General features: G+C 41.1%; 1 protein-coding gene across 1 annotated transcript in view; it reads right to left on the bottom strand.

Moving 5' to 3' along the window:
- The window catches only part of TG (thyroglobulin), a gene marked incomplete at its 5' end in the record, with an annotated part of 195,332 nt that overhangs the window by 87,730 nt on the left and 82,747 nt on the right, over positions 1-24,855 (bottom strand). The window contains 6 exons of the mRNA XM_070748653.1: positions 1,191-1,325; positions 10,619-10,672; positions 14,065-14,208; positions 16,382-16,461; positions 18,429-18,540; positions 19,553-19,729. Of these exons, the coding sequence (XP_070604754.1) occupies positions 1,191-1,325; positions 10,619-10,672; positions 14,065-14,208; positions 16,382-16,461; positions 18,429-18,540; positions 19,553-19,729 (702 nt within the window). The remainder of the gene's footprint in view (positions 1-1,190; positions 1,326-10,618; positions 10,673-14,064; positions 14,209-16,381; positions 16,462-18,428; positions 18,541-19,552; positions 19,730-24,855) is intronic.

Genomic DNA, 24,855 nt, shown 5'->3' with positions numbered 1-24,855 from the left:
CTCCATCCACTGTTGACCTCTCCTGATTCCTAAGAGGTCAGTAAGGGGCATGCATAAGTGCACCAGCGTTCCTTCCTTTCCCTGTCCTAATGTTTTCTCTCTTACTAGTATCATGTATATAAATATTGTTATATCTTTGTATACCACCAATACTACTTGACAAAACAAACAAACAAATAAATAAATAAGAGATAAGTTCAAAACACAAACAGTGCCTTTGAAAGACCAGCCCTGAAAAGCTGAATCTAGGAGTGAAGTTCTAATGTCTGTTTTTTTGATCATAGATATCCTAGACTGTGTTTTACATTAGATGGAAGGAATCTATTTCATTCCTCCCCAGAAAATTTCAAAAAGAATCAGGGTTTCCAGGCACAGCACAATCAATTTGTTTTTGTTCTTACTTTTCCTTATTCACTTTTAAAGTTGGGGGAAACTTCAAAAAGGCATCTAATGTGAAATACAAGCCATGGGATTCAGCCTCCCATTTCAAATGGCTTTCTTAGATGTTGGTAATTAAAACGATTTCAGTAACTCCCTTTAAGTCTGCCCTGACTCAACCCTAATTCTATATTCACATTGTTTCCACATTTTGTTTAAAAAAAATGGCACATCCATTCCAGTTTGGCAATTAACAATGAAATTAATACAACTTGCATTTAAAAAGTCTGAGAGGCAGTTTGCTGTAGTGATGAAGATACAGTACCAAAGTAGAAACCAGGCAGTGCTGTAGTGATGAAGATACAGTACCAAAGTAGAAACCAGGGGACTGTGTTCTACCTTAGGCACTTCAGTGACCATGGGCCAGTCACTTTCTCTCAGCCCAGCAAAGAAGGCAATGGCAAACCACTTCTGAAATCTAAGGGGGCGAGGGAGAGAGCGAGAAGCAAGGAGAAAAGAGAAAGGAAAGAAGGTAGAAAAGGAAGGATGGAAGGAGAGGAAAGGAAAGGAAAGGAAAGAGGAAGGAAAGGAGAGGAAAGGAAAGGAAAGGAAAGAGGAAGGAAAGGAAGGATGGAAGGAGAGGAGAGGAAGGAAGGAAGGAAGGAAGGAAAGGAAAGAGGAAAGGAAAGGAAAGGAAGGAAAGGAAAGGAAGGAAAAGAAAGGAAGGAAGGAAGGAAGGGAAGGGAAGCGAAGGAAAGGAAAGGAAGGAAAAGAAAGGAATGGAGCATCATTTTAGAAAACAGCCATCTCACCTGAGAGACAATAATCTCTGATGGCAGCAAACTCACTGGAAGGATCTCTGCTGATCTGGATGACATCAAATTTAGAAATGGAAGGATCGAGAATAGTGGAGGTCTTATCCAAGCGCTGCCATTTGTCCAAAGTCACTAAGGGGAAAAAAAACACCACACACACAATGCAGAAATTCAACAGCAGAAGTCTTGAGAACCGTAATTTATATTTGTTGGAATAAAGAAATGAAATAATGGGTCAGAGGAGCCAAATAATCAGCAGGACTTGGGAGTCTCAACAAAGTAAAATCAGAGGATTATGTTGTCATATGAAATATGTGCGAATGTTCTACTGAAGTTTATATTTATAGATTTAATTAATTACCATCTCTCTAACAGTCTGTAAACTCTCTGGGTTATCATTCAACGACTTCCTGTCAATGACTACTTGAGCTTCAACCACAATAACACACGAGCACCCAAGAGATACAGACTTAAAATAAACCGTTCTCAACTCGACTGCAGGAAATATGACTTTAGTAACCGAGTAGTTGATGCATGGAACTCACTACCAGACTCTGTAGTATCATCATCTAACCCTCAAAACTTTACCCTTAGACTATCCACTGTTGACCTCACCCGATTCCTAAGAGGTCAGTAAGGGGCATGCATAAGTGCACCAGAGTGCCTTCCATCCCCTATACTAATGTTTCTCTCTTACTACTATCATCTATATAAATATTGTTATATCTTTGTATACCACTAATACGTAATTGACAAATAAACAAACAAAAACAACAACAACAAATAAATAAATAAAATAATCCATTTATTCAATCGTCTTCATTTAATGAATCCACAATCCCTTGTGGGGATTGAGTCTCAGAAACTGAATGGAGCTAGCAGAGCGTTTTAATAGCCAGATGCCCTTCCTGTCACCAACATGGAGTTTAGTTTAGCAGATATATTCCTGTGGTGTCCAGAGAGAGAAATCTCTGCCTCTATCTAGCATCGAACTCACAGCCTTCTGATTGTGGGGCGAGAGCTCTAGCCCTCAGCACCACTCACCATTGTTTTATTCAAAGAACTGGTAGAAAAAAAATTATTATTTTTTCTTTTTTCCCCTTCTGGACTCTCGGTATGTTTTTCTTATCGCAGTATATGAGGTTGAATGTGTATAATTTTAGAAGAGCTGTGCATGTGTGTGTGTGTGTTTACATAACACATAGTTTATATAGAAGATAATGTATATTTTTGTGTGCCTGTGTGTAATATGTATGTACACATAAGGGATATATACATAGAATTAAAAAGTATATTTTGGATGTTCAGTAATAGTAAATAGAGAGGGAAATTGTATCTCTTTGAGGCGAGGAGAGGCCAGGCACCTTAACCCAAACCCTTGACGTGAGTGATGTCAAGTTGGTCAACTTTAAGCCAGTCACATGACCTTTAAGCCAAACCCCCCAGTCCCATCTGGTCACAGGGCTAGCAAGCCACACCCACAAAATAAGCCACGCCCACAGTGTGATAGTAAAAAAAAAAATGTGAAGCCCTTCACTGCATCTGTCATCTGGTCCCCAAGAAATGGGACTTCTGCCTTTGAGAAGCGGTTATAAACTTTCCCATTCTGCTAGAAACAGTTTAGAAGAATTGCCCATCCAGTCTCTTTGACTTCAGATTTGGTAGAACATTTCAAAAACAGCTCTTGACAGGATTCCAAGTAACACCCCCCCCCCCCCCCCCAACAAAGGCTTGGAAACCATCTTAAGCATTGGATTTTCAGGCTTCCCACAGCTGTTTTTTCCTGCTGTAGGCATGATTTCAAAGACAGTAAATCATGGTTAATATCAGATCCAGTCTACTGTCTTCTCCGGAATGTACAAAAATTAAACAACCCCCTCGGTTTTATTTCTCATTGCACATTTGTTGTTTTCAAAAGCCGCACTTTAATGGTTGGGTTTTAAAAACAAAAGAGGGATTTTACAGACTCTAAGGTTTTTATTTAATTTCTTTTTGCCATAAAAACAACAACAGAAATGGAGCCTTTCCAGGAATAGGGATTTAAGGGGGGGGGGGGGACAGTTCAAATAATAATTACACATCAATTTTCTGCAGTCTGAGTTGCCAGTTCCAACAGAGGATAAGTTATTTGTTTAGCTCCAGACCCAAATCTGAAAATGACTACTTATGCTCTTCAAAAGAAAAAAAAAAGAAATGACAGACAACCTTTGTTTTGGATTCAATGTAAGCCAAAGATGTCTGGACTATCCGACTGGTTTTTAAAGGATATTTGGTTTGGGATAATAGATCACTCGCAGTCACTGGTGCTAACACCATCAGCATACCAAGATTATTTCCTTATTTATTTAAATAAGGAATATCCTTATTCTTATTTATCCTTATTTATTTAAAGATTCATATATTTTTCAGAGTATAAGACGTACCTTTTTCCTCCCTAAACGCGGCTGAAAATTTGGGTGCATCTTATACTCTGAATGTAGCTTTTTCAAAGCTTTTTTTCCAGCCTTAACACTAATGATCTTCTGGGCTCTTATTGGCTTGCAGGCTTTTCCATTGCTACTCCCTCCAAAGAAGGTTTTTTGCAGCCCTGAGTTTTTGCAGGCTTTTTTTCATTGTTACTCGCTGAATAAGGGTTTTTTCAGCTCTAACCAGGGGATAAAATAATGTGCTGAAGCTGACCAGACTAAAGACGCTAGCCAGATGAATACCTGGTATGCAGATTATTTTCCCTATTTTCCTCCCCAAAACTAAGGTGCCTATTATTATTATTATTATTATTATTATTATTATTATTATTATTATTTATTGGATTTGTATGTCGCCCCTCTCCGTAGGCTCGGGGCAGCTAACAACAGTAGTACCATGTAAATCCAATACTAAAACAGCTAAAAAACCCTTATTTGTAAAACCAAACATACATACATACAAACATACCATGCATAAATTGTAAAGGCCTAGGGGGAAAGAATATCTCAGTTCCCCCATTCCTGATGGCAGAGGTGGGTTTTAAGGAGCTTACGAAAGGCGAGGAGGGTGGTGGCAATTCTAATCTCCGGGGGGAGTTGGTTCCAGAGGGCCGGGGCCGCCACAGAGAAGGCTCTTCCCCTGGGCCCCACCAAACGACATTGTTTTGTTGATGGGACCCGGAGAAGGCCCACCGGTTGCTGGGATTCGTGCGGCAGAAGGTGGTCTCGTAGATCCCCTGGTCCGGTGCCATGAAGCCGCTGAGAGATCAAGGAGCACCAGGACAGAGGATAAACCCCTGTCCCGGGCCCGCCAGAGATCATCCATCCTTATACTCTGGTGGGTCTAACACTCCGAAAAATACGGTAAATCCTTAGTAAGGCCACACCTGGAATATTGCATCCAGTTTTGGTCACCACATTATTATGTTGGCAATGGCCTATAAAGTCCTACATGGCATCGGGCCAGATTACTTGCGGAACCACCTTCTGCCGTACGAGTCCCAGCAACCGGTTAGGTCCCACAGAGTTGGCCTTCTCCAGGTCCCGTCAACTAGATAATGTGTCTTGGCAGGGCCCAGGAAAAGTGACAGCCGCCGATCAGCTGGCGCTGCACACGCATCTTCATTTCCGCCAGTGGAACTGCGTTCCACCCCGTCCTGCCTGATGCCCACCCCTGCCTGTAAGGTTAAAGTTTTGGAATTTCTGAAGCCCCGGTAGTCCTCGACTAACAACCACAATTGAGACCAGAATGCCCATTGCTAAGTGAAAATGTGCCGGACATTATGACTTTTTTGGGTCATGGTACTGAAGTGAATCTTCTACATTCTAATTAGCGACAGGAAAGCAATACGAAAAGTGCTCTTTTATTGGAGACAGAAACACAAGTTTTAAATCTCCTTCTGTCTTGGCTGCAGTTCAAGGAAACTGCTCTCCTGTGGTCCTATTTCCAGAGAAAAGGGTTTTGTTTACTTATTTTTAATCAACCATTCATCTCCTAAATTCATTTGTGAATTAAATGTTCATTTCCCGTTGGAAGCTGAAAATGTAGTTCAAACTCTTAAGCAAATACAATGCAGTTTAGAAACTACAGGTAATCCTTGAGTTATGACCACTATTTATCTATCTATCTATCTATCTATCTATCTATCTATCTATCTATCTATCTATCTATCCTTCTTTCTTTCTTTCTATCTGCCTACCTAATTCCCTTTCTTTCTTTCTTTCTTTCTTTCTTTCTTTCTTTCTTTCTTTCTTTCTTTCTATCTTTCTACCTATCTACTTCCCTTTCTTTCTTTCTTTCTTTCTACCTACCTACCTAATTCCCTTTCTTTCTTTCTTTCTTTCTTTCTTTCTTTCTTTCTACCTATCTACTTCCCTTTCTTTCTTTCTTTCTTTCTTTCTATCTGCCTACCTACTTCCCTTTCTTTCTTTCTTTCTTTCTTTCTTTCTTTCTACCTATCTACTTCCCTTTCTTTCTTTCTTTCTTTCTTTCTTTCTTTCTACCTACCTACCTACCTAATTCCCTTTCTTTCTTTCTTTCTTTCTTTCTTTCTACCTATCTACTTCCCTTTCTTTCTTTTTTTTCTTTCTATCTACCTACCTAATTCCCTTTCTTTCTTTCTTTCTTTCTTTCTTTCTATCTGCCTACCTAATTCCCTTTCTTTCTTTCTTTCTTTCTTTCTTTCTTTCTATCTGCCTACCTAATTCCCTTTCTTTCTTTCTTTCTTTCTTTCTTTCTTTCTACCTATCTACTTCCCTTTCTTTCTTTCTTTCTTTCTTTCTACCTACCTAATTCCCTTTCTTTCTTTCTTTCTTTCTTTCTTTCTTTCTTTCTATTTATCTATCTATTTAGATTTATAAGCTGCCCATCTCCTGACAGACTCGGGATGGCATACAACAATAAAAGAACATACACAATTAAAAAACCCAATATTAAAAAGCATTCATCCATCTATCATTCATAGGTACTGACTGGAGTGGCAAGCCGACACTGTTTCAGTCAGTCGCGCCGAGAGTTGAAGTCACAAGTGCACGGTATGCTTTACTACCAAGAATAAAAGCATTTTAAAGAAGCTGACAGTCTCAGTATTCTTCAGGTTTTGAATCTGGTAATTCAGAATGTGTAAATTAATTAATACGTCATATCCGGAAGTGGCCGAAAATGAAGGACGCCTTTCTGCAAAGTGAAGAAGACAAGGTGGACATCTGCCGTTTCTGCAGCGTAGTAAATTTCTAACATGATCCCACTGTGGACAGTGCTATATCTCCTTTGGTGTTTATCGCATTTCACTAGATTTTCCATTAAAAAATGAGAAGCTAACATGATACAAAGTGCACACTGCGTGAAGGACTAACTTTGGACACTATATTTACCCTTTGTAATTCCTCAAAGCCACAGGCATCTTAAACAACCTAAAAGTGCTGAGTAAGTGGCTGGAACTCAGTGCTTTTTTAAAAGAACAGTGTCCCCCCAAAAGACACAGTGAGATGGGAGGGGGGACAGAATTCTGAGGAATTAAAGGGAAGAGCAGAACGTCCCAATTTTCCTTTTGGCAAATGAAAACTCAAGAGAGGTTTCCAAATTTCTCAAAGCCAAAAAAGATGGAAGGTCCCCAAATAGAATTTTGGGGAACTCAAATGGTTCCTGGGAAAGCACCTTTGGGAAAAGATCTGAAGGAGTATCATTGTTGTACAAAATGATTTGCAAACAGCAAAATGTGTTTGAGATTAGATGTCTGATGCAATCCTCTATGGGCTTACCCAGAAGATTATTCCACTGGATTTTGTGGACTTTGATCCAGGAATTTGTCCGTGGAATTTACATTTAAGATAGTATTTCTCAACCTCAGCAACTTGAAGAGTGTGTGGACTTCAACTTCCAGCATTCCTGGGGAATGCTGGCTGGAGAATTCTGGGAGTTAAAGTCCATACAATCTTCAATCTGCCAAAATTGAGAATCACTGCTACAGGAACAAGATTAGATTAGATTAGATTTATTGGATTTATATGCCGCCCGTCTCCGCAGACTCGGGGCGGCTCACAACAATGGTGAAGAACAATACATAGTAACAAATCTAATATTTAAAAATCTAGGTTACAGTTTTAGATTAAAAGTCCAAAAAAAAGAAACCTCAATATATAAAAAAACAATACACAATCGAATCATACACAAAAACTACATGGGCAAGGGGGAGATGTTTCAATTCCACCATGCCTGATGGCAGAGGTGGGTTTTAAGAAATTTTCGAAAGGCAAGGAGGGTGGGGACAATCCTAATCTCTGGGGGGAGCTGGTTCCAGAGGGTCGGAGCCACCACAGAGAAGGCTCTTCCCCTGGGTCCCGCCAGACGACATTGTTTAGTCGACGGGACCCGGAGAAGGCCAACTCTGTGGGACCTAACCGGTCACTGGGATGTGCTGGGATGAACAATGGGCGCTATCTAACCAAATGAAATTCAATGGTGAAAAAACTAAGGTTCTACATTTAAGCAAGAAAAACAGTATATGCAGTACATTGCTAAACAGTAGTAACTGTGAGAGGGATCTTGGAGTCCTAGTGTACAACCATTTAAATATGAGCCAGCTGTGTGCAGCAGCTGCCAAAAAAGCCAACACAGTTCTAGGCTGCATTAACAGAGGGACAGAATCAAGATCACGCGAAGGTTTAATACCACTTTGTAAGGCCTTGCTAAGGCCACACTTGGAATACTGCATTCAGTTTTGGTCGCCACGATGCAGAAAGGATATTGAGACTCTAGAAAAAGTGTAGAGAAGAGCAACTAATATGATTAGGGGACTGGAGGCTAAAATATATGAAGAACGGTTGCAAGAAATGAGCATAGCTTGTTTAATGAAAAGAAGGACCAGAGGAGACATAATAGCAGTGTTCCAGTATCTCAGGGGTTGCCATAAAGAAGAGGGAGTCAAGCTATTCTCCAAAGCACCTGAGGATAAAACAAGAAAACGTCAGAAGAGAAGGATTTAGGGGTAGTGATTTCTGACAGTCTCAAAATGGGTAAACAGTGCGGTCAGGCAGTAGGGAAAGCAAGAATGCTTGGCTGCATAGCTAGAGGTATAACAAGCAGGAAGAGGGAGATTGTGATCCCACGGTATAGAGCGCTGGTGAGACCACATTTGGAATACTGTGTTCAGTTCTGGAGACCTCACCTACAAAAAGATATTGATAAAATTGAACGGTTCCAAAGACGGGATACAAAAATGGTGGAAGATCTTAAGCATAAAACTGATCAGGAAAGACTTAATGAAGTCAATATGTATAGTCTGGAGGACAGAAGGGAAAGGGGAGACATGATCAAAACATTTAAATATGTTAAAGAGTTAAATAAGGTCCAGGAGGGAAGTGTTTTTAATAGGAAAGTGAACACAAGAACAAGGGGACACAATCTGAAGTTAGTTGGGGGAAAGATCAAAAGCAACATGAGAAAATATTATTTTACTGAAAGAGTAGTAGATGCTTGGAACAAACTTCCAGCAGACGTGGTTGGTAAATCCACAGTAACTGAATTTAAACATGCCTGGGATAAACATAGATCCATCCTAAGATAAAATACAGAAAATAGTATAAGGGCAGACTAGATGGACCATGAGGTCTTTTTCTACCATCAATCTTTTATCTTTCTATGTTTCTAAAGAGAACTATTTGGGAGTTTGGTTTTCTGTTTGAGATTCTAATGAACCGCTGAAACCGAAAGGACTTATTTTTTGCTTTGCTGATGCATTTTGAGCAATCCATGTGTGTGGACCTATTTCTTGGAGGGGCTCATCGCTGGACCAGAACAAATATCAACTGCTTTTCCATTTCACATGGCATTGCCATGTAGAACAGAGGTGGGATCACATTGTCAAAAGAGGAGAGAGAAAAATAAAGAAAAGAAAGGATTCCCCCCCCCCCCCCTATCTCGTTCAAAGTAACTGGCTTTCAGAGATCTAACTCAGAACACCATAGCAAAGATTTTCCTTAAAGAAATCCTAGCAGGTCGTATTCATTTTCCTGAAACTGTTGCACACAAGCGTTTCTGCCAGTCTCACTGGAGACGTGAGAATACTGCATGACAACATGTACCACTTTCCTGAAATCTTTGGTGGGTAATAACTATAATCAGACCATGGCACTTTCCTCTGCCCACCAAGCTATCATTTGAAAGAAAGAAGAAACCAGCCAACGTTGAAATGAAAGCACACCAGATGTTTATCTGGATGTTAAAATAGGTAGCTTCTAAATAAGGCAAAGCCTTCCCCTTTCCAAATCAGTAGTTTCAAGCCACAGCAATCCCATAATACGTCTCCATTGCTCCACAATGCACGGTCCATTTGAGATTGTAGACCTGAGTAACTTCCGCTGGATGAATTGCAAAGATGCAATTATTGCTAATTGGAAAGTATTCCCAGTTGACTCAAAGATGCTTTTTCAAGAGGCAACAGAACTTTCTGGGGGTTTTCTTTAAGATGTTTCGCTTCTCATCCAAGAAGCTTCTTTAGCTCTGATTTGATGGTGAGGAAGGGAAGGATTTATACTCCTTGCAGGCAACTGATCATTAGTGATGGGCGAACCGAACTCGCACAATTCAGGTCCCTACCAAATTTTGCGGTGTTCGGTATGCCGAACATGAACCTGAAATTTTTTGAAACTTCGGGCAAAGTTTGGGGTCGTGTTCAGCATTCGGAGCTTTGACGTCATTGGCAGGTTGTTAAGGACGCCAAGGTGATCACTTCCTGGATTCCATAGAATGCAGCAAGTGATCACCTTGGCGTCTTTAGCAACCTGCCGATGACATCAAGGCTCCGCCCCCGGAATCTCTTCGTGGGAGGGATTCCCCAGCTCCTTCAAAGGGAGGTCTTCATGTAAAAATAAACATTGTTATTTTTACCTGAAAGGACGGCGCAGCGGCGCTGCAAGCAAAGGGCAGTCCTTTCACGTAAAAATAAACATGTTATGTTATGTTATGTTGTGAGCCGCCCCGAGTCTTCGGAGAAGGGCGGCATACAAATCTAGATTAGATTAGATTAGATTTATTGGATTTATATGCCGCCCCTCTCCGTAGATTCTCCGCATACAAGTCTAATAAATATAATAATATAACATAACAAATATAATATAATATAATATAATATAATATAATAATATAATATAATAATATAATAATATAATAATATAATAATATAATAATATAATATAATATAATATTATATTATAATATAATATAATATAATATAATATAATATAATATAATATAATATAATATAATATAATATAATATAATATAATATAATATAATATAATATAATATAATATAATATAATATAATATAATATACTATAATATACTATAATAGTCCCAATTGAGGTCATAAGTCAAGGACTTCCTGTACCTATCCCTCTCCTGGTTCTCAGTAATCTGAAATTCAATTATCTTCCATTGAATCAAGACTGTTTCTCTTACCGTTTTCTTGGTTTTCTGGTAAAGGAACAGGTGGACACACTCGGGGCACAGTTGCTATTGGAAGAAGGAAAAAAATGATCATCTTCATTAACAGAAGCAAGGATTCATGCAGGGGTGGGTTCCACCCAGTTTGGACCAATTTTCCCCAACCGGTAGTGACCTGCTGGTGATGTCACGAGGATGTCACCAACCCGGTTCAATTGGTGCCAATTTGTGGGTGCTGCCATCTTTTTTAAAAAATTGAGAATTTTTTTTGTGTGGTTTTTTTTCCTTTTGAGCATGCACAGAAGTAGAATTGCCAGCACTGTGCATGCAGTCGCCATCTTGTTTTGGGGGATTTTTCCCCCAGATTTTTTTGGCACTTTGCATGCTGTGGTGTGGGAGGAAGCAAACTGGCAGCGAGGTAAGTAGGAACCCACCCCTGGATTTACAGAACACTTACAAGAACGCAGGAGAATCAAGCATGGTTAGAAAAGCAAACTCAAAATAGCAGCCAATCTCTTACCCCCGGGAGATTTCACCCATTTTTAGCTCTTTTTGCTTCTGCGCATGCACAGAAGCAAAAAAGGCCGCAAATAAGTTAAGTGACCTGCTCCGCTGTCTCCCCCCCACCCCGCCCTGCTGTTCACACAATGGCTCCATTGCTTGCGCCCCCCAGCCCAGCCACAATGGCACTGCTGCTTGTGCCCTGCCCCATCCCGCCGTTTGCAGCAGCTCCGCCGCTCACAGTCTGCCTGGCCCACCCCGCCGTTTTTGGGGCCTCCTCCACCTTTGGGGCCATGTCGAGAATATGGCATGCGGTCCAAAGGCTGGGTGGCTCCGAGTTCCATCCGCATGGCCTGCTCTGTGTTCCCCCACACCGCAGGCATCTCTCGGCGCAGCGATGACGCCCCGAGTAAATTGTGGCCTTTACACTGCTCCTGAAGGCCACAATTTGCTCGGGACACCACTGCCGTGTGCGCCGAGAGATGCCTGCAGTGTGGCAGTGCAGCTCTATTTCCACCACGGGAATGGCATTACCCCCCATAGAGGGTCCACCCCTAGGTGAAGTGCTCCTGGTTCACTCATGTGTTAGGCACTATCCGATTAATCATGACTTACTGAATGAATTAAAATAGGTTTGATTCACGCCAGGGCTGAAATGTTTCTGGTTTGCTCATGTCAGTCATTGGAGAGCTGGTCGTGAACAGAGTGCAAGGCTCCGCCCACCTGCCCAGATTTATTTATTTACTTATTTACTTATTTACTTATTTACTTATTTACTTATTTACATGTTAGCAATAGCACTTTTTAACAGAGCCAGCATATTGCCCCCACAATCCGGGTCCTCATTTTACCCACCTCGGAAGGATGGAAGGCTGAGTCAACCTTGAGCCGGTGGTGAGATTTGAACCGCTGACCTTCAGATCTACAGTCAGCTTCAGTGGCCTGCAGTACAGCACTCTACCTGTTGCGCCACCCTGGCTCATTATAGATACCGCCATTTGGGTTCTTTTACCCTCTGTGAATGCACAGAAGGCTTTGAAGACTCAGTATACAGGTCCTCAATGGAAGGCAGGCTGGTAGTAACTATTTTTTTTTAAGAGACTCTTCCCCTTGGGCGTTCAGAATGACTCTGCCCCTTGCAGAGAGGATTTGACAATAGCTTGCTACTTAAGCAAAACAAAGTCTTATTGCTCAACACAGCTCACCAGTTCGCAAGAAAATGAAGAAACTATAAACATTACTTTAATTGAAATACTGATGCCTGTGGGGGGGGGGGCGAAGCCATCTGCAGGCTGAATTCACACTCCCTGGGCAAGAGTTTAGCAGAGTTCAGAAGCAAAAATCTAAAACTTCTTTATGTTCCAGATGGTCTGCGCCTTTTGGGACTGTAAGTATTTACTGTCTCTGCTTAAATAATCGGTTGCATATGTACACAACGCAGCGTGGAATACTTTCCAGCAGACTCAAGCAGAAACTAACCTGCTATTAAAGTGGATTGTATTTTTCTAGTACAATTTGAATTGGCTGACTGATTTTAATATATTGGAATTTTAGTCTGTAATTTTTAATTAATTAGATTTGTTGTTGCATCGTTTGTATTGTGTCTTGTAAGCCGCCCCGAATCTTCGGAGAAGGGCGGCATACAAATCTAATTAATAATAATAATAACAATAATAACAATAATAACAACAGTAACAACAATAACAATAGCAATAGCAATAGCAATAATAATAATAATAATAATAATAATAATAATAATAATAATAATAATTTAACACATATACCCAAAAAAAACCTCACAGATTTTTTAATACTATTAAAAGGCAACATTTGACTTAGGTATACATGCATATTATGCTATATGGAAATATAATTCAGATTATTTTTGGCTTAAATGCCATCAGAAAATGCCAATCCAGGATCCCATCTGGCAATCAGCTCAAATCGCATATTGCAGGAGAGATGAAACATCTTGAAGGGATTTATTTTACATCTGGACCCTCTACCTATTTTGGCTATTTTATTCCTCCTCTTTTTTTTTTGTCCTTAAAGCAAGGAAGCGTGTAGGAAAGATTTGAAGGAGTTTCCAGGCAGGATAAATAAGAATATGTGGCTTTCATTACTGAAAATAAAAGACTGCCTTGAATTTTAAAACAAGAAAAGCTGAACTCTGGCAAGTCTTTTCTGGCAAAGGTCTTCAGGATGGGTGGGTTGCAAATTTCGGCCATCTCCTCCATAAGGGTACAGATGTTGAGTTGGATACAACCAGGCGAGGAGGCCATTAACCAAATGCAGCAAGTATAAATAAAGCCTGGTGGCGCAGTAATTAATGCAGTATATTGCAGGCTAACTCTGCCCACAGTCTGGAGTTCAATCCTGATGGGCTCAAGCTTGACCCATCCTTCTGAGATTGTTAAAAATCAAGAACCAGATTGTCGGGGTCAGTATTGCAGTACAGTGTTCCCTCGATTTTCGCAGGGGATGCGTTCCGAGACCGCCCGCAAAAGTCGAATTTCCGCAAAGTAGAGATGCGGAAGTAAATACACTATTTTTGGCTATGAACAGTATCCCAAGTCTTCCATTAACACTTTAAACCCCTAAATTGCAATTTCCCATTCCCTTAGCAACTATTTAGATTATTACTTACCATGTTTATTTATTAAAGTTTATTTAAAAAAATATTTATTAAAGGCAGATGAAAGTTTGGCGATGACATATGACGTCATCAGGCAGGAAAAACCATGGTATAGGGAAAAAACCCGTGAAGTATTTTTTAATTAATATTTTTGAAAAACCGTTGTATAGACTTTTTGCGAAGTTCAAACCCGCGAAAATCGAGGGAACACTGTATTTGAACGGTTTCCATAAAGAGGAAGGAAGTCAACCTATTTACCAAAGCACTATAGGGCAGGACAAGAAACTATGGATGGGAACCAATCAAGGAGGGATTTGGTACACACAGGATTTCTGATACCAGCCGAAGGGATGCACCCTTGTCTCAGTTCCCAGAGATGTACAAGGAGAAATCTGCCAATCGCTTCTTAATTCATCACTGCAGGTTTGAATTCCCAAACTGCCCAGAGTCAAACACAAGATCTTGCTGTCTGAAATGAAAAAAGAATGGTAGGTTGTCATGATTTTGCTATAAATTTCTATAGGCGCTTGGCATTTTTAATTAATCCATCCACAAATGTATCACTGAATTTAAAAAAAAAAAACCACATTCTAGTTGATAGAGAGGTGGCTTGCTGTGATAAATATTGTGAGATATTGTGTATTGTATACTTTATATGTTGTGAGCTGCCCCAAGTCCCCAGAGAGGGGCAGCATAGAAATCCAATTAAAAATGAATGAATGAATGAATGAATGAATGAACGAATGAATGAATGAACGAATGAATGAACGAATGAATGAACGAATGAATGAACGAATGAACAAATAAAAAAATAAAATAAATAAATAAATATATATATATATATATAAAAAAATAAAAAAATAAAATAAAATAAAATAAAAAAATAAAACAAAATAAAATAAAATAAAAAAATAAAACAAAATAAAATAAAATAAAATAACAATAACAATAAACAAACAAACAAGCAGTGTGACCTGGTTATCAGGGGGGGAAATGGCAATGCGTTTGGGTCAACCTACATGTTTTAGCACAAATGTCATAAATCAGGCTGGTTGAGAAGAACCTGATAGACAGTTGCATGACTATGGAAAGGCAGCTGTTGGAAATTCAGAACAGGATCACAGGTATCTTTCGGGATGGGTCCGTCATAACTGCAGGCTGATCATAAGTAGAGGATTACCTGATTATCTGATTGATTTGAAAATGACTTGATGAACCAATTAATTAATTTATGAACCAATGACTCTTTGTCAATGCAAGCTGCTTTTAATTTCTTATAGTCAGTTTCACAAATGCATACAGGTAGTCTGTTAGTACTATGTACATAACTAGTTGGGTTTGGAAATATATAAACAAACTATCAATGTATGTTTAAATGAATTATAACACTATAGTTTTAAGAGATAAGTGTTGTAGTTAGCCATAAGAGGGAGCTAGAACTCACCTACTCTCTCTCTCTCTCTCACACACACACACACACATTATTTGAATGACCACGAAATAAATGGTTGTGAGTCAAGGACTAACTGTATACATTCATTCTCTGTTCAGGTCCAAAGTGCAGTGCTGACCCGAAAGAAATAGCCTGATCCTCTGTCTTCTCCTTGCCTTTTCCAAAGAACATAAATTAATCAGCAACGTAAGCAGCAAAGTAGGATATAAGTTGCTGGCTATATAACCAGCCTTTTCTGTTGAAGCTTTTACGGGGCCTGATTTTTGGCTGCAGTTTTATTAGAAAAATAAATCTGCTTTCCCCATTTCCTCCCTTATCCAGAATCATTACAGGGCACATGGCTCAAACAAGCAAGCAGGAGTTTGTTTACACACTGCGAACCACAATGGAATAGGTTCCAGATTAACTAGGGGACAAGAGCATAAATGAATGTATGTATGTATGTATGTATGTATGTATGTATGTATGTACGCTGCTCAAAAAAATTAAGGTAACACTTAAAAAACAGAATATAGCTCCAAGTAAATCAAACTTCTGTGAAATCAAACTGTCCACTTAGGAAGCAACACTGATCGAAAATCAATTTGACATGTGCTGATTGTCAATCAGTGTTGCTTCCTAAGTGGACAGTTTGATTTCACAGAATTTTGATTTACTTGGAGTTATATTGTGTTGTTTGCAGTACGTATGTATGTATTGTGTGTGTATACAGATTATATAAGCATGAATTTAGTATAAATCGCTGTATTCTAATCCTAAAGGTTAGGTACTGTAGCTGTATTGTATTGCCTTGTATTATTTTATTTTTATATATATGTGACTTTTTGTTGTTTTAAAATAAAATAAAAAGTTTTCAATAAACACTTTAAAAAAAGAAAAAGAAAAAAAGAAACTAGATCACCCTAATTAGGCAAGATCAAGGGGGGGGGAAGAGATTATGCCATTTTTGTGAACATTTTAACCTCAAGCTTGAGAATTTGGTACAATGACTTCCCTTCTATGGAAACTGCAACACGGGCTAAACCATCTATGTAAGCTTATATATAAATGAAGGTCTTGGCATATCCAGGTTTCTTCCTATGTAAGTTTCAGAGATTCCTGGTGATGTTTCGATGAGATTCCACTAGTCATCTGGCTTTGTGCTAGGGCGAATATATCAAGGCTTATAATAAATGAATTTTAAAAATACCTGTGTCTTGGGAAGCATTTAAAAGTCCAAAACCTGAGCAGCAAGGATCAGCGTCGCAAAGCCGTTCACAGTCAAAAAATCTGAATGGAAAAAGAAAGGCAGAATATGAAAAACAAAAGAAAATGGCTGGGGAATTCTGGGAGTTGAAGTCCAAATATCTTCAAGTTGCCAAAGTTGGGAAACACTGCCCTAGAGTTACAAACTACAAACTATTTCCTCTTCCCATACAAGTATTCTTTTCCAATATGAAAAATTGGCAGCCAAACTACTACTCTGCTACAGCATTCTGGTCTCCTGGCTAATGTAACAATGTGATAAGCTAATAATAATGATAACAATAACAACAATAACAACAATAGTAATAGCTTGGACAAGTATTATTATTATTATTATTATTATTATTATTATTATTATTATTATTATTATTATTATTGTCAATACAACACATGATCTCGTTTGCTGTGTTGTATTGACAATAATAATAATAATACTTGTCCAAGCTATTCCCAAAGTGAGAACACCTCACTTTGATGAGCCACGGTGGTTACAATGTAGTACTGCAGGCTACTTCTGCTGACTGCTGGCTGACTGCAATTTGGTAGTTCAAATCTCACCAGGCTCAAGGTTGACTTAGCCTTCCACCCTGCTGAGTTGGATAAAATGAGGACCCAGATTATTGAGGGCAACATGCTGACTCTGTAAATAGCTTAGAGAGGGCTGTAAAGGACTATGAAGCAATCTAAGTGCTATTAAAGTAGGTGGGAAAATAGACAGATGAACTGGAAGAGAAAATTTAGGACAAATTCTAAAAAATCCCACATGACACTCTCAAAATCTCGTAAGATTTTCTCAAAATGTTTCAGACTTTGCAAGAACACAAAATAAGAAAGATTGCTAATCACTGTGGTGGAATACACACATTTCACAATGTTTATCCAACAGGCATTTGCCTTTGAGTCATCTCCCCAATTTTGTGGCTAATACTATTTTCGATACTTTTCACAAAGCCATTATGCAACTTCTCCAAAGTCTTTCGGTTCTTTTATTTATTCATTTTAAATGTATTTTATGAAACTGAAATGTCTTTAGTTCGATTTATCCAGCTGTAGTAAAAAAAATGTGGCTGGGGAATTCTCTGAGTTGCAAAGGTTGAGAAACACTGGTGTATGGACTTGACTGGGGCTTTCCAAACCTGGCAGCTTTAAGACTTGTGGACTTCAACTCTCAGAATTCCCCTGCTCTAGATCTTTAAGTTGCCAAGTTTACAGATCCCATTGACCAAAGATTGCAGCATTTTTAAGTACAGTGTTCCCTCGATTTTAGCGGTATTAAAAAAATATTAATTAAAAAATACTTCACGGGTCATATGTTGTATGTCATCGCAAACTTTTTGTCCACCTTTAATAAATATTTTTTAATAAACTTTAATAAATAAACATGGTAAGTAATAATCTAAATGGTTGCTGGGAAAATTTTTATAAATGGGTCAAAGATCGGGGGGGGGGAAATAGACGTTGACAACTCTTTTTAACTGAGACATTATTGTTATTTCGATATAAGTATAGATATATATATACATATAACTTATAAATATATATGTATATTATTTCGCTGATATGATTATCTGTAAATTTATAACAAGATACGCTGCAAAGAGGCAGCAGGGGTAGGGGTGGGATGGAACTATATGTTGTATTGTCCTTTAACAGAAAATCTATAATTGTACCCACAAACTAAGAATACAATGTTCTGTTTATGTGTATTTTTTAAAATATGTATATACTAATCGAATAAAATCTATTTTAAAAAAATAAATGGTTGCTAAGGGAATGGAAAATTGTAATTTAAGGGTTTAAAGTGTTAAGGGAAGGCTTGTGATACTGTTCATAGCCAAAAATAGTGTTTTTACTTCTGCATCTCTACTTCGAGGAAATTTGACTTTTGTGGGCGGTCTTAGAATGCATCCCCCGCGAAAGTCAAGGGAACACTGTAGTTGGGGAAAAAGGGGAAGGAACCATAGATGGAATACAACAGGAAGAAAACCTACCCCTTTGACACCGTTTTCCTAGACATATCCATCTGGTTTCTCACAGAGACTCCTGATATTTTACGGAACGGTAGAAGGGTGTAAAAATTCTTGACGCTCCCTTCAAGAGATACTGCAAAATCAACCATAAAAAAAGAATCAGGCGTTTTAGACCCAAACTTAATCCCCACGCAATCCAGTTCTCACAATCAAGAAATCTCACCCTCATTGCTTCCCGTGATGGCAAACCTATGGGATGTGTGCCACAGGTGGCATTTGGAGCCATATCTAAGGGCGCACGAGGCATTGCCCTATGTGAGCTCCAGCGCACTGGGCAGCTAATTTTTGGCCTTCTAGAAGGTGGGGGAGGCCATTTTTGCTTTAGGAACGCCTCCAGAGCCTGTGGATGGTGAAAAACAGGCCCAATGGGCCTACTAGAAGTTACTGGGAAAACGGGCCCAACAGGCCTACCGGAGGTTACTGGAAAAATGGGCCCTATGGGCCTACCGGAAAAACGGGCCCAACGGGCCTACTGGAAGTTACTGGAAAAACGGGCCCCATGGGCCTACCGGAAAAATGGGCCCAACAGGCCTACCGGAAGTTACTGGAAAAACAGGCCCCATGGGCCTACCAGAAAAACGGGCCCTACAGGCCTACCAGAGGTTACTGGAAAAACAGGCCCCATGGACCTACGGAAAAATGGGGCCAACAGGCCTACCGGAAGTTACTGTAAAAATGAGCCCAATGGGCCTACTGGAAAAAACAGGCCCAACAGGCCTACTGGAAAAACGGGCCCAACAGGCCTACCATAAAAATGGGCCCAACAGGCCTACCATAATTTCATTTCTGAACTTCCGGTAGGCCTGTTTTCTACCATCCACAGGTTCTAGAGGCTTTCCTGAGGCCTGGGGAGAACAAAAAATGGCCCAACGGGCCTACTGGAAGTCCGGAGGCTTCAGTGAGGCCTGCACACATGTGGGGTGGGGCAGCCTGGGAGGGCAAACCTGTATAGCGGGGAGGGCATTGCATTATGGGTGCATCATGCGCGCATGCACCCTTTTGGCCCCCGAGCAAAGAAAAAAGTTAATCATCACTGATATGATCTTATCACTAATAAGAATGAATTAGCAGGCCCATCCGCTCACCTGTCTTCTGATATAAGAGTTGGGGCCTTTGAGGTAACACAATCTTGCAGTTGTTGGGCACATTGTTAATGGAAGTGTTACAGACTTGGGCTGCTGGATAGAGGGTGCAAGGAAAGAATGCTGTGTCCGTGTTATTTGGGATGTCAGCCAGCAGACAAAATTCATCTTCTACACAACCTGGAACAGAAGACAACAATTCATAGTTACTGTTTTTATTACTGTATCCCTGCCTTATTATGAAGAAATAATTGCAACTCAGCCTTTTTTCAAGTGGCCTACTTTATATATACATATACAGTGATCCCCCGGGTATTGCGATCCCGATCATTGCGAAATGGCTATATGGCGATTTTGCAACCCGGAAGTAAAAACACCATCTGCGCATGCGCGCCCTTTTTTCTATGGGCACGCAAGCGTAGATGGCGCCGGGCAGATCAGCTGCTGGGCGGCTTCCCTAGGTCTTCCCCCTCTTGCTGGCGGGAGGGCGAGCGGCGGGCATCAGCGAGGAGTTTCCCCACCGCCCACGCAAACTCCTCGCTGCCGCCCACCTGCCCTTCGCCCGCCCACGCCGTTCATTCTCGCCACTTCCCAGCTGAGTCCTGAAGCGAATTGGCTTCAGGACTCAGCTCGGAAGCGGCGCGAGCGAGCGGCGCGAGCGAACGGCTTGTCCGCCGCCTGCCTGCCCGCGCGCCCCGCGCGCCCTTCGCCCGCCCACGCCGTTCATTCTCGCCGCTTCCCAGCTGAGTCCTGAAGCGAATTGGCTTCAGGACTCAGCTCGGAAGCGGCGCGAGCGAGCGGCGCGAGCGAACGGCTTGTCCGCCGCCTGCCTGCCTGCGCGCCCGCCCGCCCTTCGCCCGCCCACGCCGTTCATTCTCACCGCTTCCCAGCTGAGTCCTGAAGCGAATTGGCTTCAGGACTCAGCTCGGAAGCGGTGCGAGCGAGCGGCGCGAGCGAGCGGCTTGTCCGCCGCCTGCCTGCCCTTCGCCCGCCTGCCCGCCCTTCGCCCGCCCACGCCGTTCATTCTCGCCGCTTCCCAGCTGAGTCCTGAAGCAAATTGGCTTCAGGACTCAGCTCGGAAGCGGCGCGAGCGAGCGGCGCGAGCGAATGGCTTGTCCGCCGCCTGCCTGCCCGCACGCCCGCCCACCCTTCGCCCGCCCACGCCGTTCATTCTCGCCGCTTCCCAGCTGAGTCCTGAAGCGAATTGGCTTCAGGACTCAGCTGGGAAGCGGCGCGAGCGAACGGCGTGGGCGGGTGAAGGGCGGGCGAGCGACAGCGAGGAGTTTGCGTGGGCGGTGGGGAAACCCCAATCTTCGGCTCCTCGCTGCTGCGGAAGTAAAAACACCATCTGTTTTTACTTCCGCAGCGCTACTTCGCGAAAAACGGAACCCTCGCAATACCCGGGGGATCACTATATTCATTATCAGCAAATATATGTATACATACTTTTCCTGATAACATATATTAGCTGATAACATATTTTTTCATAAACACACACACACACACATATTTATAAACTCTATGTGTGGTCGTGATTCTTTGCAACTGAATTGGAAAAAATGGAACAAAAATGTTTTTTACATGCACAAACACACACATATGATCACACATAAAGTTCCAGTTAAAATGATTCATTGTTCAAGCCTCTTTACAAGAAACTAGTTTCCTAATAATTGGCATAAGCACTAAATTACCATTAGATACGAGTCAACAGAATATAAACTGAAATTTGCGGAAATGTAACGATTCTAGGCTGATTACTCACTTAACTCTATCCCCAGTCTGCTCTTTTTCTGCAAGCAATTGCTGATTGATTAAGGAGTTTCTAATGTCTTTCTTCCAAAACTTGGATAATGAGTTTCTACATTCTAATGTGGTAAAATAGCCTTCTTAAAGATTACCACATCCAGATTTTTTTTGCCACATTAGCTAAAAAATAGCAATAGCAATAGCACATAGACTGATATACTGCTTCAGAGTGTTTTATAGCCCTTTCTAAGTGGTTTACAGAGTTAGCCTCTTGCCCCCAACAATCTGGGTCTTCATTTTAGCCAAGGATGGAAGGTTGAGTTAACTTTGAGCCTGGTGAGATTCAAACTGTCAAATTGCAGTCAGCCGGCAGTCAGCAGAAGTAGCCTGCAGTACTGCATGCTAACCATTGTGCTACTGTGGCTCATTAAGAACATAAGAACATAAGAAGAGCCATGCTGAATCGGACCAAAGCTCATTGAGTCCAGCATTCTGTGTCACACAGTGGCCCACCAATTGTCCATGGGGATCTTCAGCAGAAAGAGAAGGCAAAATCTTCCCTTTCCCTTGACCCCCAACAAATGGGACCCAAGGGAATCCTGCCTCAACCAACATAGAGGCAGCACATGGACATCCGTTTCAATAACCACTGATACACTTGGCATCCATGAATCTGTCTAACCCTGCCGTGAAGCTATCCAGGCTGACAGCTGTCATGACCTCTTCTGGAAGTGAATTCCATAAACCAATGACCCTCTGGATGAAGAAATATTTCCCTTGATTTGTCCTCAAATGAGCTTCAGGAAGTGCCTCCCCTCCTTCTGAGATTTATAAGCTCAACACACCTAGAAAACTCCTGATTGATGAAAGCTGTTACAAGTAGTTTCAACTTATAAACATTTGTTTAGAAATAATTCAAATTACTGCGACATTGAAGAAAGTAAGCCCTTGCGCTTACAATTATTGCAACATTCTCATGTTCACCTGATCAAAATTTGGGCTCTTGGAAACTGGCATGTATGTACATCCATCACAGTGTCCAGAGTCATGCGCTCTTTATTTGCAATGTCTCCAGCCAGCTTTCAACAAGCAAAGTCAACGGGGGAGACCGGATTCGCTTAATGACCAGATGAAACACCTAACGACTGCAGTGGCTCACAGCTCAAAAGGGTCATTCAGATTGGGTGTGACTCATTTAATGACTGCATCACTTTGCAATGAAAAAGGACCATCTGTACAGAAGTGTGAAGGTTCCGAAAGATGCCCTAATTAATTCATGAGTCTCGAGCCAAGTTTCCAAAAAAATCCAGTCATTTATTAGGAGCAACCTTCCGGCAATTACTCAAGTGAAGTCAGCTCTGACCCCGCCTAATTTATGAGCCCCCATGACTCTGTCTCCCCCCTTTTTCCCTAGGTGTGTCATAAATTACATTTTCCAATGGAACATGTTGGCTGACTCAGTAAAGTGATGCTCGTCTTCGATGCTACCAGTGCATCCTCCAAGGCCATCGAGGGTGTGCGCACACCCATTGGCATGAGATTCAGCTTCTGCAACATGCGTAGCAAGTGAAATCTCGTGTGAGAACACTCACGCTAGTGAGATTTCGGTGATTTTCGCCGATATTTTTCTTCCACGCAGAAGCAAAAAATCCATGAAAATCACTGAAATCTCGCTCGCGCAAGCATCCTCATGCAAGATTTTGTTTGCTGTGAATGTGCAGAAGCCAAATCTTTCCCGGGAACGCGTTGGGGTGCGCAACTATGCGCATAGCTCCCATTTTTCCAACTGAAGCTGCGTACCGGTCCACATAACCAGCAGCCCATTACTGGGCTGGCTGCAAAAACCACACCCCTCCTGCTTGATCCAGCAGCCTTGCACACAATCTGTAGAAAGGCATGCCTGGAATATATACTGCTCCAAAAAATAAAGGGAACACTCAAATAACTCACCCTGGATCTGAATGAATGAAATAGTCTCATCGAACACTTTGTTCTGTACAAAGTTGAATGTGCACAACAGCATGTGACACTGATTGTCAATCAGTGCTGCTTCCTAAGTGGACAGTTTGATTTCACAGAAGTTTGATTTACTTGGAGTTATGTTGTGTTGTTTAAGTGTTCCCTTTATTTTTTTGAGCAGTGTATATTTTCAGTTGAGACAGCCAAGCAGCTCCATCAGTTCGCCTTCCCCCCTCCTACTTATGTCAACTTGAAAACTGATCTGGAAAGCTTTGCAAGTTAATAAGAGATTCATGCCAATCTTTTAAGGAGCTTCTTTTATTTCCATAGCTTCCTGGGGGGGGGGGGATCTTTTTTTAAAGTTTTATTTATGATTTTCAATTACATAAAAAAGAAAAAAAGAACATTTCAATAGTCTTGTACAGATCATTGCCTGTTTCAGATTTGTTTTGTGTTTATCATTATATCATTACAAATTATCACATTATTATAGGATAGATAGGAGCATCAAAAAGGTATATAATTATATATATTTGTTTTTGTAGATTTTCACGGGTATATGTATGTAGATTGTTCTGAGTTCAGGTTTTTCCCCATGTAATATTTTTAACGTCTATGCGATGTTTCGATGAAATCACATTCACCATCATCAGGCTGAAGTTGTAAGCTTTGTGCTGCTGTAACTATATTTACAGCAGCACGAAGCTTACAACTTCAGCCTGATGATGGTGAATGTGATTTCACCAAAACATCGCATAGACATTCAAAATATTACACGGGGCAAAACCCGAACTCAGAACAATCTACAATTATATATATATGTATACATTTACTTATGTAAAGCTAAATAAGGACGACTTATATATAATTGCTTCCTGAAAAACATTCATGCAAGGAATTATTTTGTGTCCTAAAATCTTTAAAGAGATATTCTTTTCCCAGGCATTACTCAATGGAACTTTCCTCCTCCAGTTTTGCGTGACTAAAGCCATGTTGAAATAAGGAGATGATACCAAACGCAGAAAATTTGGGAGTTTTATTTGTGGTTAGACATGAGAGGAACAGTGGACTAAAATATCTGGGAAACATCAAGATAAGAAGGCAGACTTTTGTCCACAGTCAAGGAATTTCCCCAAATGTTATCATAAGACAAGAATAAATACAGTATACAGTAATACCTCATCTTACGAACTTAATTGGTTCCGGAAGGAGGTTCGTAAGACGAAATGTTCGTAACATGAAACAATGTTTCCCATTGGAAACAATGTAAAAGCGATTAAAGCGTGCAAGGGGGGGGGGAATCCCAAAATGGCACTCCGCTGGGCGCCGCCGCCCAGCTGTCACCTTTTAAAACAGCTGGGGGGCTTCTCGGTGTTCTCCCGAACCTGAACCCGAACTTTTCGGGTTCGGGAGGCCGCCGAGAAGCGCCGCCGCCCGCCTGTCACCTTCTTAAACAGCCGGGGGGCTTCTCGGCGTTCTCCCGAACCCGAACCCAGAAGTTCAGATTTGGGTTCCAGAGGCCGCCAAGAAGCGCCCGGCTGTTTCAGAAGGTTACAGCTGGGCGGTGCCACTTGGCGGAGCGCCGTTTTTGCGATTGG

Source organism: Erythrolamprus reginae, chromosome 3 (genome assembly GCF_031021105.1).
Source record: "Erythrolamprus reginae isolate rEryReg1 chromosome 3, rEryReg1.hap1, whole genome shotgun sequence".
NCBI classification, from domain to species: domain Eukaryota; kingdom Metazoa; phylum Chordata; class Lepidosauria; order Squamata; family Dipsadidae; genus Erythrolamprus; species Erythrolamprus reginae.
Note: the sequence above shows the minus strand (reverse complement) of the source record. Positions and strands in the feature narration are given on the sequence as shown.